A 14,435-nucleotide genomic window follows, 5' to 3' on the forward strand; every position below is an offset into this window, starting at 1 on the left:
CTTGAACTCAGGAGGCGGAAGTTGCAGTGGGCCTAGATTGCGACACTGCACTCTAGCCTGGGGGACAGAGCAAGACTCCGTCTCAAAAAAAAAAAAAAAAAAAAGCTTCAGGCCAGGCACGGTGGCTCACACCTATAATCCCAGCACTTTCAGAGGCTGAGGTGGGAGTTGAGACCAGACTGAGCAACATGGTGAAACCCTGTCCGTACAAAAATTACAAAAGGCTGGGAATGGTGGTATGCACCTGTGGTCCCAGCTACTCAGGAAGCTGAAGTGGGAGAATCACTTGAGCCCGCGAGGTCAAGGCTGCAGTGAGCCAAGATTGCACTACTGCACTCCAGCCTGGGTGAGAGTTAAGACCCTGTCTGCGGGGTCAGGGAAGAGATCCTTCATAGGAAACCTATCCACTTACCTGTTTTTAAATCTATCTAGTGCAGCAATCCCAAAATAATACATTTTGGATCCAAAAGGCTTGCGTAAGGCTTCAAGAACATATCGTAGAGCCAGACCTAGTGCCATGTAAGTGACCAGTCCTTTCTCAATTATACCACCAAACAGGCAGGCTGTTATATGTAACTCTTTATCAGGATACTGGGGAAAAAAACGATATTCTTCAAACAAGTTCCTTAGCATACAGTTAAATACTTCTCGTTCCCTCTTTATAGTAGAGTCTTTAAATCTCTGCAGCATCTCTAATACCTGAAAAAGCAAGACAAAAACAACGCACACAAAAAGGAAACAATTACTAAGAGCCTTTCTCAAATATGCTTGACAAAAGACTATTAAGTAGAACATTTACCAAAAGAGCTTGAGACAAATATTAAGGTTTCAAAACACAAACCGCTATATCAGAGCACTTTGAGCTGGATTTCTAAAAACACTGAAAAGGACATTTATTTAAGACTGGCCTAAACAATAAATAATTAGATCATCCTAGACACTCACCTCATCAACAGACATGGTTGGATGTGGTGGATGATTATATATTCGCTGGAAATAGCTGTTTGCTTCATCATCTATCTCTTTACTAAAGTGCTGGTTTGCCTCTGGCCACACCTGAGACAAGTCCGCTGTTGGAAACAAAAAAGGAATCAGTGGGCATTTAAGCCCTTCCTCCACTTTCCCATAAAACACAGCCAGCCAGAGACTATTATAGCTCTAACTTTAAGGGAAATATAAAAAAAACTGGAAAAGGTATTAAGCGGTCAAGTTTCAGTATTAATGTGTGCTAGGGTAGAGATAAAAGATCCTTAACAAAGTGCCTTCCATAATTCTACATTAGTATTATCTTCATCAGGACTTATTAACACAAAAGTTAACTTGGTTCAAACTCATAACGCACTTACCCTTAATATAACCTCATTAGGTTAACAAATCTTTATCACTTTATAATAAAAATCACATTTAACATATAAGAATTATCATGCATGTGCATGAAAGACTGATGTAAACACAAAGCATGCTACAAAACATAACATTCAGACAAGCCTTTCACACTAACGTTATTAAGTCAGCTGGAATATTTTCAACCTTGTGTCATGACTATGCAGTCCCAATGACAAGGACTTCAGTCAATCATACCTATGGATTTATAAAGATGACTTCTATGAGTTTAGTTAGCATAAAAAATTACTAAGGAGGTGAAACAAAAATTGGAAACAGAAATCTGAAATTGTCCTTGTCACTCCTGACTTGCTTTAAAAGAAACTCAACACATGTTTAAGTACAAGAGTTACATTCGTATATCTACCACATATTAATTTCTCCTTATCATACCTACTTCTTACTTTTAGGATAAACACCCTCAGGATGCAGCCTCTTATTAACCATGACTTTGTTCTGGGAAGGAGTGATACCTCTAACTTTTAATAATTCAAATTTGTGAATTGATTCCCATTGGTCTAGGAGGCACATCAACACATGGCCCTACTAACACAAATGAGACATACAACTAAACATTTTTATCAGTCACACTTCACAATCACAGACAACACTACCACTTACAAGGTTTCATCTTACTCTGCTGGAATGTAGGCTGATTCAGTCCAGAGGTGCCCAGTTTCCTCTGTACAAAAGGGTCGTTATTCACTGCAGGGAGTCCAAGAGCACCAGTTCCTATACCAGTCAGGCTGCCTGTGCCAAGACCACCTACTAGAGAGAACGAAGGCAGCCACAAATCCTATCATTATTCATATTCTTGATTTTATTCACATCTCAGATATATTAATAAGACTGACTTTTAAAATAAAGTCATAGTAACTCTTACTTTAAAAGTCAGAGTCTTTGTTAATTCCCTTATTACATCTATTCAATTTTACAGAGCCTATAAACTAGGCAGTAACGGATAATCCCCAGATTTCTTTAGCATCTGGAATTATTTATATTCTTGATAATGTGCAAAAAATTAATGTATACATTCTCAAAGCACATACTCCTATACCCAAGGTAGTTAAAATAAGGAGCTGGCTGGCTTTTCTCAATGATTCAAATCAGGTAATTTCATGATACTGTCTTCTAAAGTTACCATGAGTCTCAAAACTTCTTTATTCCTCTCAACTCTAACAAATGGAATCTTACAATAATTAGAGCTTTGCTAGGAAGGCCTTAGTAAGTTCAGTAACGTTTATTTAAATGAATTAATCATCAAAGCTAGAAGCATACAGTAGCAATGCTAACTAGATTAGAGTCAATGACAACATGGAAGTCCTTAGGTTTTAGTGCCCAAACTTACAGCGTCAACATAAAAGGTACAAGGGGCTAAGAAGATGTAGGTACAAACAACCACAACAACAACAACAACAAAATATGCTTTTATTTCAATGTAAAGTTACATGCCACAATATCTGGGAAAAAAACTGAAAATGTGGCCAGGTGCGGTGCCTCATGCCTGTAATCCCAGCACTTTGGGGGGCCAAGGTGGGTGGATCACCTGAGGTCAGGAATTCGAGACCAGCCTGGCCAACATGGTGAAACCCTGTCTCTACTAAAAATACAAAAAATTAGCAAGGCATGGTAGCAAGGCATTAGTAATCCCAGCTACTCGGGAGGCTGAGGCAGGAGAATCACTTAAACCTGGGGGGCGGAGGTTGCAGTGAGCCAAGATCGCACCACTGCACTCCAGCCTGGGCAACAAGAGCGAAACCCCATCCCCAACTACCCAAAAAACAAACAAACAAACAAACAAAAACCTTAAAATGTTTTTGGGATGTCCTATCATTTTCAAGGTAGGTGAAATGCAGTAAGGCAGGCAGAACATATGCCTGAACATGATATGTACAATAGTTTCTACCTTTATTATACCAACCTGAATTCATAAAGCTGTGAGTTCTTGATCTAAGCCCTTTAGAATGTGATGCACATACATGTTACCACTTATACTATCATTTGTTCATAAAAAATCCTTACTAAATAATTCAACTAACTTGACAACTACAAATATCCTAATTCTTTCCTCCAATTAGACTGAATTGAATATAATCTGTTTTTCTTTTCCCAACTTTGGATACTGAAGTAGCTTTCACAATTTCATTTAAGCAGCTTTCCTTATCACAGTGACTCCAAACCCCTTACCAAACACTACGGCATAACTAAGGCAAACTTATGAATAATCCATGCTCTCATTTGCCTTCCCCTTACCTGGAAGCTGTGATGAAAGTCCTCCAATACCACTGAATGCAGTGGTCTGATTGGGGGTTGAAAGGGGTGGAAATGCTTTTGCTGGTGACTGAGGGGTACTGAATGCAGAACCCAAATTTGGAGGAAAACCCTGCATACTCTGGGTGTGAGGGGCAGCTGAACCACCTATGCTAAGAGATGTCATTCCAGCAAGAGGGTCAATCTAAAGAAAAACATTATAAAAATGTATTAAACATACTTCGAGGAAAGGCAGACACATGTAAAGCAATCTTTAACAACAGCTCTTCATACTCTTAAAAAGCAAACTATTACACCCACTCAATCACAATGATACTTAAATCCCAGTTATCAAGTCAAGTGTGTCAGTCACTTTTCTTACTGTGTCACATATGGAATAGGTTTAAAGAGTTTGCCTTTGACAAAGTACAGGTTGAGTATCCCTTATTGAAAATACTTGGGACCAGAAAAGTTTTCAATTTTGGATTTTGGAATATTTGCGTATACATAACCAGATATCATAACAATCCCATCATGGGGATGGGACCCGTGTCAAAACATGAAATTCACTTGTTTCACATATACCTATATACACATAACCAGAATGTAATTTTATACAATTTTTTTTTTAAGAATTTTGTGCATGAAACAAAATTATGACTGTGTTTTGACTCAACACGTAGCATCAGATCAGGTATGGAATTTTCTACTTGTGGCGAGTCATGTCAGTGCTCCAAAAGTTTGATTTTGGAGCATTTTGGATTTACAGATTAAGGATGCTCAACCTATAACAGAGCCATAAAAGGGCTACAAAATCTAATGAACAACACTTAAGATGAACTGCCCTAAACTAAACATTTAGTAGTGACATGGGACAGTTATTATATTAATAAATCCTCACAAATTCCAATAAGCCACTTTAAAACAATCTCTCAAGCTAAATTTAAGTAAGTTTCAACATAAATGAAAGTGTTAGAAATTAGAAATGAATCTCCCAGTCAAAATAAATTTAGTCAAAATTTGGGGATTTTTGAGGTGGGGGAAGATCAGCTCCAATTTTGAAAACAAAAACAAGGTATGCTATTCACCAAAATATGTATTTTTAAAATATCTAATAACTGCACTTCCAGGCTTAAGTTTGTGGCACTACTTCATACCTTCATGGCTATAGAAAATGACAAGCAAATGCCCTTTATAGGGAAGTAGCCACTGAATCACTAACTTTTAGCCTCTTTCTTTCCTTAAAACCCAATCTGCCATTCAATGCATCTGAAAATAGAAGCGCAATATGTTGCTCCCAGAGAGAAGGGGGTGGTTGATGTCAGGGAGTAACTTAAATGTACCTTGTTTTTAAAAGAGCAGTTCAGTTGAGAGCTGAAGAGCCCCAGTTATAACAAGTCGTTATGCTCTAGCACTGTTGCTTGGCCCGTGAAGCTACAAACAAGACACATCAGGTTCAAAGGCAGTGCTTATGTCTCAAGAGTCTATGTAATTCATATTTTAAAAAGAAACCCTCTTCATTTACCTAAATAAATTGTCTGTATATTTCCTCTTAGAGTCACGTTCTATTTGATGATAAAATCTATTCTTAACTACAATGCCTATTTACATATCTCCTTTAAAATAAGTGGATGCTAGACATGCAGTTATCTAAAATGTAATAAATTCAGACAATTTATTAATGACATAGGAGCTTATTCTATTCCAAATCTATGGCAAATTAAGATGTATCAAATGTAGCACTCGTTTACCTGAACAGGAGAAATGGCATCTAAGCTGCTAGCACTAGGAGGACGTCCTTTTGGCATAACTCCAGGTGGTGGTTGTCTGGCCTTATTCATAACATTACTGCAATTGGCTACCATAGTGAGGATAGTTTCTGATAGCTCCTGAGAAACACTCCTAAAATAGAGGGGAAAAGGTAAAAAATATCAGTTCCTATTCCCTAGCACATGTAAGTAAACCAACCAATCTGATTTTTTTTTTTTTTTTTTTTTAAGATGGAGTCTCACTCTGTCACCCAGACTGGAGTGCAGTGGCACGATATCAATTCGCTGCAACCTCTGCCCCCCGGGTTCAAGCGATTCTTCTGCCTCAGCCTCCCGAGTACCAATCCGATTTTCTAATAAAGAAACTTTGTTGAGGCTGGGCACGGTGGCTCATACCTGTAGTCTCACTGCTTTGAAAGGCTGAGGCGGAAGGATTGCTTGAGCCAGGAGTTTGAGGCCAACCTGGGCAAGATAGCAAGATCCCATGTCTACAAATATTAAATAAGTATTAAAAAGTCGAGGCTGGGCGTAGTGGCTCATGCCTGTAATCCCAGCACTTTGGGAGGCCAAGGCGGGTGGACTGCCTGAGGTCAGGAGTTCGAGACCAGCCTGGCTAACATGGTGAAACCCCGTCTCTACTAAAAACACAAAAATTAGCCAGGCATGGTGGTGCATGCCTGTAGTCCCAGCTACTCGGGAGGCTGAGGCAGGAGAATCACTTGAATCTGGGAGGCAGAGGTTGCAGTGAGCCGAGATCGCGCCACTGCACTCCAGTCTGGGTGACAGAGTAAGACTCCATATCCAAAAAAAAAAAAAAAGTTAGCTGGATGTCATGGCATGTGCCTGTAATCCCAGCTACTTGGGAGGCGGAGGTGGGAGGACTGATAGAGCCCAGGAGTTCGAGGCTGCAATGAGCTATAATCGCACCACAGCACTTCAGCCTGGGTAAGAGATGAGAAGTAAAGGGAAAGGGGAAAGAAAACTTGCTGGAACATGTAGCTAAATTTCTGCCACATTCCATCCCTCTGCATCTGTCACTCATCACTAGAATTTTCTGAGTACTGGCTTTCTGTTGAAACTAATTTGCATCTCTGAAACGAACTAGTATACAGTACAACCAAAATATTTTAAAATTCTCCAAAAAACATTCCATAGCTTCAACCACTGTCAAAAATTATGCCCAAACCCAGACATATCAAAGCAAACAGGCATGCAATTTTTATACTAGTATATCACAGTCTAAGATAATACATGTACTTATAGACAAAAACACCATGCATAGTAATTACCTTTAACAAACACAAGAAGCAGTGACTGACCTCTAAAACAAATGTCGAGTAAATGTTTACTTGACAATTAAACCAATTTTCCTATCTTAGGTTGCTATTACAGGTTGAGCATCCCAAATCTGAAAATCTGAATCCCAAACGCTACAAAATCTAAAACTTTTTGAATGCCAATGTTTAAAGGAAATGCTCATTGTAGCATTTCGGAGTTTGGATTTTGGAATTTGAGGTGTATATTAAGCAAGTAAGTATAATGCAAATGGTTTAAAAAAAACTTTTACACCAAAACCCTAAATACTTCTGACCCCAGGCATTTCAAAGAAGGGATACTCAATCTGTATTGCCTCATACAACTATGGGGTCCTTTGTATTCAGAAGCTCTACTCCTGCCGGGTGCAGTGGCTCACTCCTATAATCCTAGCACTTTGGGAGGCTGAGGCAGGCAGATCACCTGAAGTCAGAAGCTCAGGTCAGAAGTTGAGGTCAGAAGCTCGAGACCAGCCTGGCCAACATGGTGAAACCCCATCTCTACTAAAAATACAAAAATTAGCCGGGCATGTGGCGGGCACCTCTAATCCCAGCTACTCAGGAGGCTGAGGCAGGAGAATTGCTTGAACCCAGGAACCGAGATTGCACTACTGTACTCCAGCCTGGGCAACAGAATGTGAGACTCCGTATCAAAAAAAAAGAGGCTCTACATGGTAGCTGGGGGTGGAGGTGGCTTACACCTGTAATCCCAGCACTTTAGGAGGGAGGCAGTGGTGGGAGGATCACTTGAGGAAGGAGTTTCGAGACCAGCCTGCGAACACAGCAAGACTTCATCTCTACAAAAAATTTTAAAAATCAGCCAGGTGTGGTGGCACATGCCTGTAGTCCTAACTACTTGGGAGGCTGAGGCAGGAGGAGTGCTTGAGCCCAGGATTTCAAGGCTGTAGTGAGCTATGATCACATCAATGCACTCCAGTCTTAGAGAAAGAACAAGACCCTGTCTCTAAAAAAAATAAATTTTAAAAAGGGGGGGGGAGGGCAGGCACAGTGGCTCACACCTGTAATCCCAGCACTTATGGAGACAGAGGCAAGCAGATCACAAGGTCAGGAGTTTGAGACCAGCCTGGCCAACACAGTGAAATCCCGTCTCTACTAAAAATACAAAAAATTAGCTGGGGGTGTGTTGGCGGGTGCCTGTAATCCCAGCTACTCGGGAGGCTGAGGCAGGAGAATCGCTTGAACCCGGGAGGCAGAGGTTGCAATGACCTGAGATCGCGCCACTGCACTCCAGCCTGGGTGACAGTGCGAGACTCCGTCTTAAACAACAAAAAAAAGCAGTAGCAGCTGTACCTGAACTTAGTCTTAAATCTTCCCACCTAAATTCAGAATGTTACTACTGGCATTAAGAAGTAAAAGTGATCACTCAGAAAAGAAAGCTGTTTCACATTTGGGGGGAAAAAAAATAAGACTAGGGTGCTAACAGTACTGAATAAGCCTGTATTACATTAAAGCAATAGAGAAAAATCTATGAAAATTTTTACTTGTGCCGATAGCAAAATAACAATAGTCTGAACATAGACAACAAATGAAATAAACGAGTTGTTTTATGTCCACTGAAGCCAGGAAGAAAAATACTGTCCCGTACCACATAATGACATTTCAGTCAACAAAATGGTATATGGGACCACATATACAATGGTTGTCCCACATATTATAATATTGTATTTTGCTGTACCTTTTCTGTTTAAATATATAAATACCATTGTGTTATAACTGCCTTCAGTATATTCAGTATAGTAACATCACTGTATAGGTTGGTAGCTTAGGAGGAATAGGTCATACCACATAGGCAAACTGTATACAGTACATTATACCATCTAGGTTTGTTACAGTATACTCTATAATGCTCACACAAAGACAAAATTGCCTAATGACACAAATCTCAGAAATGCATTCCTATTGTTACGCGATGCAGACCACAAAAAAGAAAACGGAGCCTTATACTCCTAAAGGTATTGGTCTAGTTACTTTAGAAACAAGTAGAACATTAGTTTCCACAAAAATGCTCAAAATAATTAAAGGTATTTCAAATTTAAGGAAACAAGAGGTCCTCTGAAGCTTCATTTACAAATGTATCTGCATTCCAAATACTCCACAACAATTAAAACTTCATAGAGATATCGTATCTCCATGTTGTCCCATATCTCACCATAACAACAGGCACATACTATATTAGCAAGGCTGTGGGGAAATAGATACAATAACACTGCTGGTTTTACAAAATAGAAAAATCCCTATGGAGGAAAATTTTGCGATACCTAACACAATCGCACATGAATTTACCCATTATTCTGACACATCCACTTCTAGTAGTCCAATTATACATTGGTAAAAATGATGGATGCAAAACACTGCTCACTGCAACACTATATGTGATACAAAAGCGAAAACAATGCAAATTTCCACCAGTAGGAGACTGGTTGACTACAGTACAGAACAGCCATTCAATGGAGTATGATGCAGCAAGTAAAAGAAATAAGGAAGCTCACTAATTGTATGGAGTGAACTCTAGGATATAAGATCAAGAAGCAAGTTGCATATGATCTCTTCTACAGTGAAGGATAGGGATAAATATACGAATAAGTATGTATTTGTTTTTAATATAAGATAGCTCAAAAATATTAATGACTGGCTAACTACAGGAGAAAAGGAGAACAAGGTAGAGGTATCAGAGTTCAAAGGAAGATTTCTCCAAATGTATCTTGCTTTAGAGTTTTGACTTTAAAACCACACCTATATTTTACCAATCACAAAAACAAAAGCAAACAAACAAACCACTAAATTAAAAAAAAACTGTTCCAAAAAGACCAGTGCCATGGGTTAGAAAAACAGGGTACCAAGCAGTAGATGGTAATTATATTATACTGCATTGAATCCAAAATGCCTTCAACTGTGTAAGCCACACTAATATTTTATGTCCTATGCAAAAACAAAAAAAGTAATTCCACCAATTGTAATATAAGACACACCACCAATGAGACACATCATTTCAGAAATGTTAAAGTAGGAAGAAAAATAAAATGGGCACTTTAGAATAAAATATGGTAAATTAAAATATTCACCTTTACTATTTAGGGATAAATTCTTATTTCTGACACAGTTTCAAACTTAGAAGTGGCAAGAATTGGCCGGGTGTGGAGGATCACCTGTAGTCAGGAGTTCGAGACCAGCCTGGCCAACATGATGAAACCCCATCTCTACTAAAAATGTAAAAAATTAATTAGCTGGGCGTGGTGGCGCACACCTGTAATCCCAACTACTCGGGAGGCTGAGGCAGGAGAATCGCTTGAACCTGGGAGGCAGATGTTGCAGTGAGTCAAGACCGCGCCATTGCACCCCAGCCTGGGTAACAAGACAAAAACTCCATCTCAAAAAAATAAATAAATAATAAATAAATAAAAGAAGTGGCAAGAATATTACAATTAACTCCCACAAATGCTTCTCACGCCAATGGTATACATTTGCCCTATTAACCTAACCATTATTTCTATACTTTTCACCCTGCAGCATTGGTTTGGATATACCATGAATTTATCCCTAAATGCTTCACTACATGTTTTCTTCTTTTTTTGAGACAGGGTCTCACTGTCACCCAGGCAGGAATGCAGTGGTGCAATTATGGCTCTGGCTCTGCCTCCTGAGTTCAGATGATCCTCCAACCTCAGCCTCCCCAGTTGCTGGGACTCCACGCATACAGACCATGCCCAGCTAATTTTTAAATGTTCTTTTCAGAGACGGGGTTTCGCGATGTTGCCCAGGCTGGTCTCAAACTCCTAAGCTCAAGCAACTTGCCCACCTCAGCCTCCTAAAGTGCTGGAGTTACAAGTGTGAGCCACCATGCTCAGCCTTCACTATGTATTTTCTATGAACAAAAACATTTTCCTACATAGCCATGTAAAATCAAACATCAGAAGCTTAACAATGATAAAATAAACAGGCCATGTTCACATTATACCAACTATTCCCACAATGATCTTCAAAGCTATTTTTCCCATTGCATTAAGTTGTCACCTCTCTTCAGGTCATTTAATCTGAAAGATTTTCTTAGCCTTTACGTGTTCTTCTTGACTTTATTCTTTTAAGTACAAGTCAGGGCCAAGTGCAATGGCTCATACCTGTCATCCCAGCACTCTGGGAGGCACAGGCAGGCGGATCACTTGAGGTCAGGAGTTCAAGAGCAGCCTGGCCAATATGGCAAAACCCCATCTCTACCAAAAATACAAAAAATTAGCCAGGTGTGGTAGTGGGCGCCTGTAGTCCCAGCTACTCAGGAGGCTGAGGGAATTGCTTGAACCCAGGAAGCAGGGGTTGCAGTGAGCCGAGTTCACACCACTGCATTCCAGCCTGGGCAAGACAGCAAGACCCTGCCTCAAAAAAAAAGGAAAAAAGTACAAGTCAGTTGTTTTGTAGAATGTCCCTTGATTTGAGTTTGTCTGATATTCTAAATTCAAATTAGGTATTATAACCTTACAGCATAAATTACCTTGTATTCTTCTCAGTGCATTTTATGAAACACATGATGTAGGTTTCAGATGGTGATCACTTTGATCAATAGACTAACATGGTATCTGACAGGTTTCTCCATTGAAGTTGTTTTCCCCCTTTGTAATTACAATGTAATTTGTGGAGAGATATTTTCAAACTACATAATTATCCTGCTCTTCAAACATATATCCATTACTATTAACACACATTAAAGATTACAACTCCATCATAATCATTCTATATTTATTAGTTGAAATAACTTTCCTTCTCTGGCATTTATTATCATCAGTATGGACTCAAAATACTTTGGATACATTATCTTATTAAATTTTTCAACAAGTACTGCTAATAGATCAATTAAAGAAATTAATTGAAACCCAGAAGTTAGGTAAACTGCCTTCTTACAATAAAAACATTTTGCGCAATTTTAACAGGCAATTAACTTTCCAGAATATTCCACTGCAGATGGATTAAAATGTATAAATGTAAAAGGCTACACTTTAGAACTTGAAACTGTAGAACATTTAGAGCTTATAGAGTAGCGTGCTTTGGACTGGATAACTATTTGTTGTACAAGGCAGTCTTGTGCACTGTGGAATGTTTAGCCAGTATCATTGGTTTCTTTTTTTTATTTTTGAGACGGAGTTTCACTCTTGTTGCCCAGGCAGGAGTGCAATGGCAAGATCTTGGCTCACCCCAACCTCTGCCTCTCGAGTAGCTGGGATTACAGGCATGCGCCACCATGCCTGGCTAATTTTTCTATTTTTAGTAGAGATGGGGTTTCTCCATGTTGATCAGGCTGGTCTTGAGCTCCCAACCTCAGGTGACCCACCCTCGGCCTCCCAAAGTGCTGGGATTACAGCTGTGAGCCACCACGCCCAGCCTAGTATCATTGGTTTCTACACTACTAGATAGTAGAGGCACGTTTCTCTCTAATTATGACAGCCAAAAAGACCATCAGGCCAAGCATGGTGGCACGCGTCTATAGGACCACCTACTCACAAGGCTCAGGCAGGAAGACTAAGCCAGGAGTTCAAGGTTGCATTGAGCTATGATTGTGCCTGTGAACACGCACTGTACTTCAGGCTGTACAAACAACACAGTAAGACCTCATGGGAAAAAAAGAAAGAAAAAAAAAAAAGGCTGAGCATAGGTGGCTTATGCCTATAACCCCAGCGCTTTAGGATGCAGAGAGGATTGCTTGAGCCCACGAGTGAGCCATGATCACATTACTACACTCTAGTCTGGGTAACAGAGCGAGACTATTCAAACAACAACAAAACGAAATAATGCTGGCCAGGCGTGGTGGCTCATACCTGTAATCCCAGCACTTTCGGAAGCCAAGGCAGGAGGAGTGCCTCAGCTCAGGAGTTTGAGACCATCCTGGGCAACATGGTGAAGCCCCATTTCCACAAAAAATTAAAAATAAAAAAAAATTTTAAAAATAGGCATGCATGGTGACATGTGCCTGTAATCCCAGGTAATTGGAGGCAAGACATCATCTCAAAAAAAAAAAAAAAATACATTCTCATAAAGCAAAACGACAGGGTATGGGCTGATTTCTTCTCCTTCATAAAAGCAACCAGAAAAGTGTCTGAATCAACTTTTTCAGAACTTTGGAAGTTAACCAAAGGCTTATAACAAGTGGGAAATTTTTATTCAAGAGACTATCAAGCTTTCTAGCATATTAATTTGCCCTATTATTCCCATCTCCAGCTCCACAGCCAACTTAGAAGCTGACAGCCCTCAATCACAATGAAAACCAGAAGCCTGAGAGGTGAGTCAAAACAGGGTTAAAACATCTTCAAAGCCTTCTTCTCAGTGAACTGCCATTATTTCATCTGTATAGGGAGTCTGTGTGAGAACACAATGACAAGGTTGGATTTATTTGACCTGAAAACTGACCCAAACAAAAACCTTTTCTGCATGAGGTGTTTGCAAAGAACATTTGAAAGTAATTGTTTTAAACTTACTGCCTATCTGAGGTGGAAGACTATTACAGTTGGAGCAAACTACAGGCTAACTAAAAATCTGTAAAGAAGGCCGGGCACGGTGGCTCACGCCTGTAATCTCAGTACTTTGGGAGGTGGGCGAATCACCTGAGGTCAGGAGTTCGAGACCAGCCTGCCCAACATGAGAAACCCTGTCTCTACTAAAAAAAATACAAAATTAGCTGGGCGTAATGGTGCATGCCTGTAATCCTAGCTACTCGGGAGGCTGAGGCATTAGAATCACTTGAACCCAGGAGGTGGAGGTTGCAGTGAGCCGAGATTGCGCCACTGCACTCCAGGCTGGGCAACAAGAGCGAAACTCCGTCTCGAGAAAAAAAAAAAAATCTGTAAAGAAAAACTTGGGGCCGGGTGCGGTGGCTCAAGCCTGTAATCCCAGCACTTTCGGAGGCCAAGGCAGGCAGATCACGAGGTCAAGAGATCGACACCATCCTGGCCAACATGGCGAAACCCCGTCTCTACTAAAAATACAAAAATTAGCCAGGCATGGTGGCATGCTCCTGTAATCCCAGCTACTCAGCTGAGGCAGGAGAATCGCTTGAACCCAGGAGGTGGAGGTTGTAGTGAGCCGAAATCGTGCCACTGCACTCCATCCTGGGCGACAGAGCGAGACTCCGTCTCAATTAAAAAAAAAAAGAGAGAGAGAAAAAAAAAAAACTTTGGAAGTAAAGATTAAGGTGGCTGCGAATTGCCTGGCTTAGTGCTGAATTGATTCCCAAGATTAGGTTTAAGAAAATCTCTGTCAATCTTAGCTGACAACAAGGCTAACCAAGCAGGAACTTCAGTAGCCAACTATTATAAATAACAGAATTAGTTCAGGAAAGTCACTAAACAAAAAAAGGGCAATAACGAACAATGCGCTCTGCTGAAGAAGGAAGATCTGATTTCAGGAAATGCCATATTATTTAAAGTTGCCTGTTTTCAACAAAAAAATTACAAGACAAGACTTGTAAAGAAACAAAAAGGTGTCCCATGCAAAGGGCTGGAAAGCTATGTGGAAATGATCCTTGAGGAAGCACAGCTGTTGGACTTACTAGACAAGGAATTCAAATCAGTTACCTTAAATAGGTTCAGAGAACACATTTATTTTCATTTTATTTTGGTTTTTGAGACAGAGTCTTACTCTGTCACCCAGGTTGGAGTGCAGTGGCACAAACTCGGCTCAGTGCACCCTCCGTCTCCTGGGTTCAAGCAATTCTCTTGCC

General features: G+C 40.1%; 1 protein-coding gene and 1 non-coding gene across 13 annotated transcripts in view; both read right to left on the minus strand.

The window, feature by feature from the left end:
* Positions 1 to 14,435, minus strand: part of CNOT1 (CCR4-NOT transcription complex subunit 1) — a 110,406-nt gene that overhangs the window by 34,875 nt on the left and 61,096 nt on the right. For 4 of the 12 annotated variants that reach the window (XM_054455114.2, XM_054455115.2, XM_054455118.2 and 1 more), the window contains 5 exons: positions 5,385 to 5,535; positions 3,637 to 3,838; positions 2,005 to 2,151; positions 946 to 1,070; positions 413 to 699 (listed from right to left, as the gene is read on the minus strand). In XM_054455114.2, coding sequence (XP_054311089.1) covers positions 413 to 699; positions 946 to 1,070; positions 2,005 to 2,151; positions 3,637 to 3,838; positions 5,385 to 5,535 — 912 coding nt within the window. The remainder of the gene's footprint in view (positions 1 to 412; positions 700 to 945; positions 1,071 to 2,004; positions 2,152 to 3,636; positions 3,839 to 5,384; positions 5,536 to 14,435) is intronic. The other 8 variants (XM_054455120.2, XM_054455117.2, XM_054455121.2 and 5 more) reach the window with 3 other exon arrangements.
* On the minus strand, positions 4,969 to 5,104 carry LOC129016400 (small nucleolar RNA SNORA50). Its single transcript, XR_008494802.1, has one exon. It is a non-coding gene; the product is annotated as a small nucleolar RNA SNORA50 (small nucleolar RNA).

Source organism: Pongo pygmaeus, chromosome 18 (assembly GCF_028885625.2).
Source record: "Pongo pygmaeus isolate AG05252 chromosome 18, NHGRI_mPonPyg2-v2.0_pri, whole genome shotgun sequence".
Classification (NCBI taxonomy): Eukaryota; Metazoa; Chordata; class Mammalia; order Primates; family Hominidae; genus Pongo; species Pongo pygmaeus.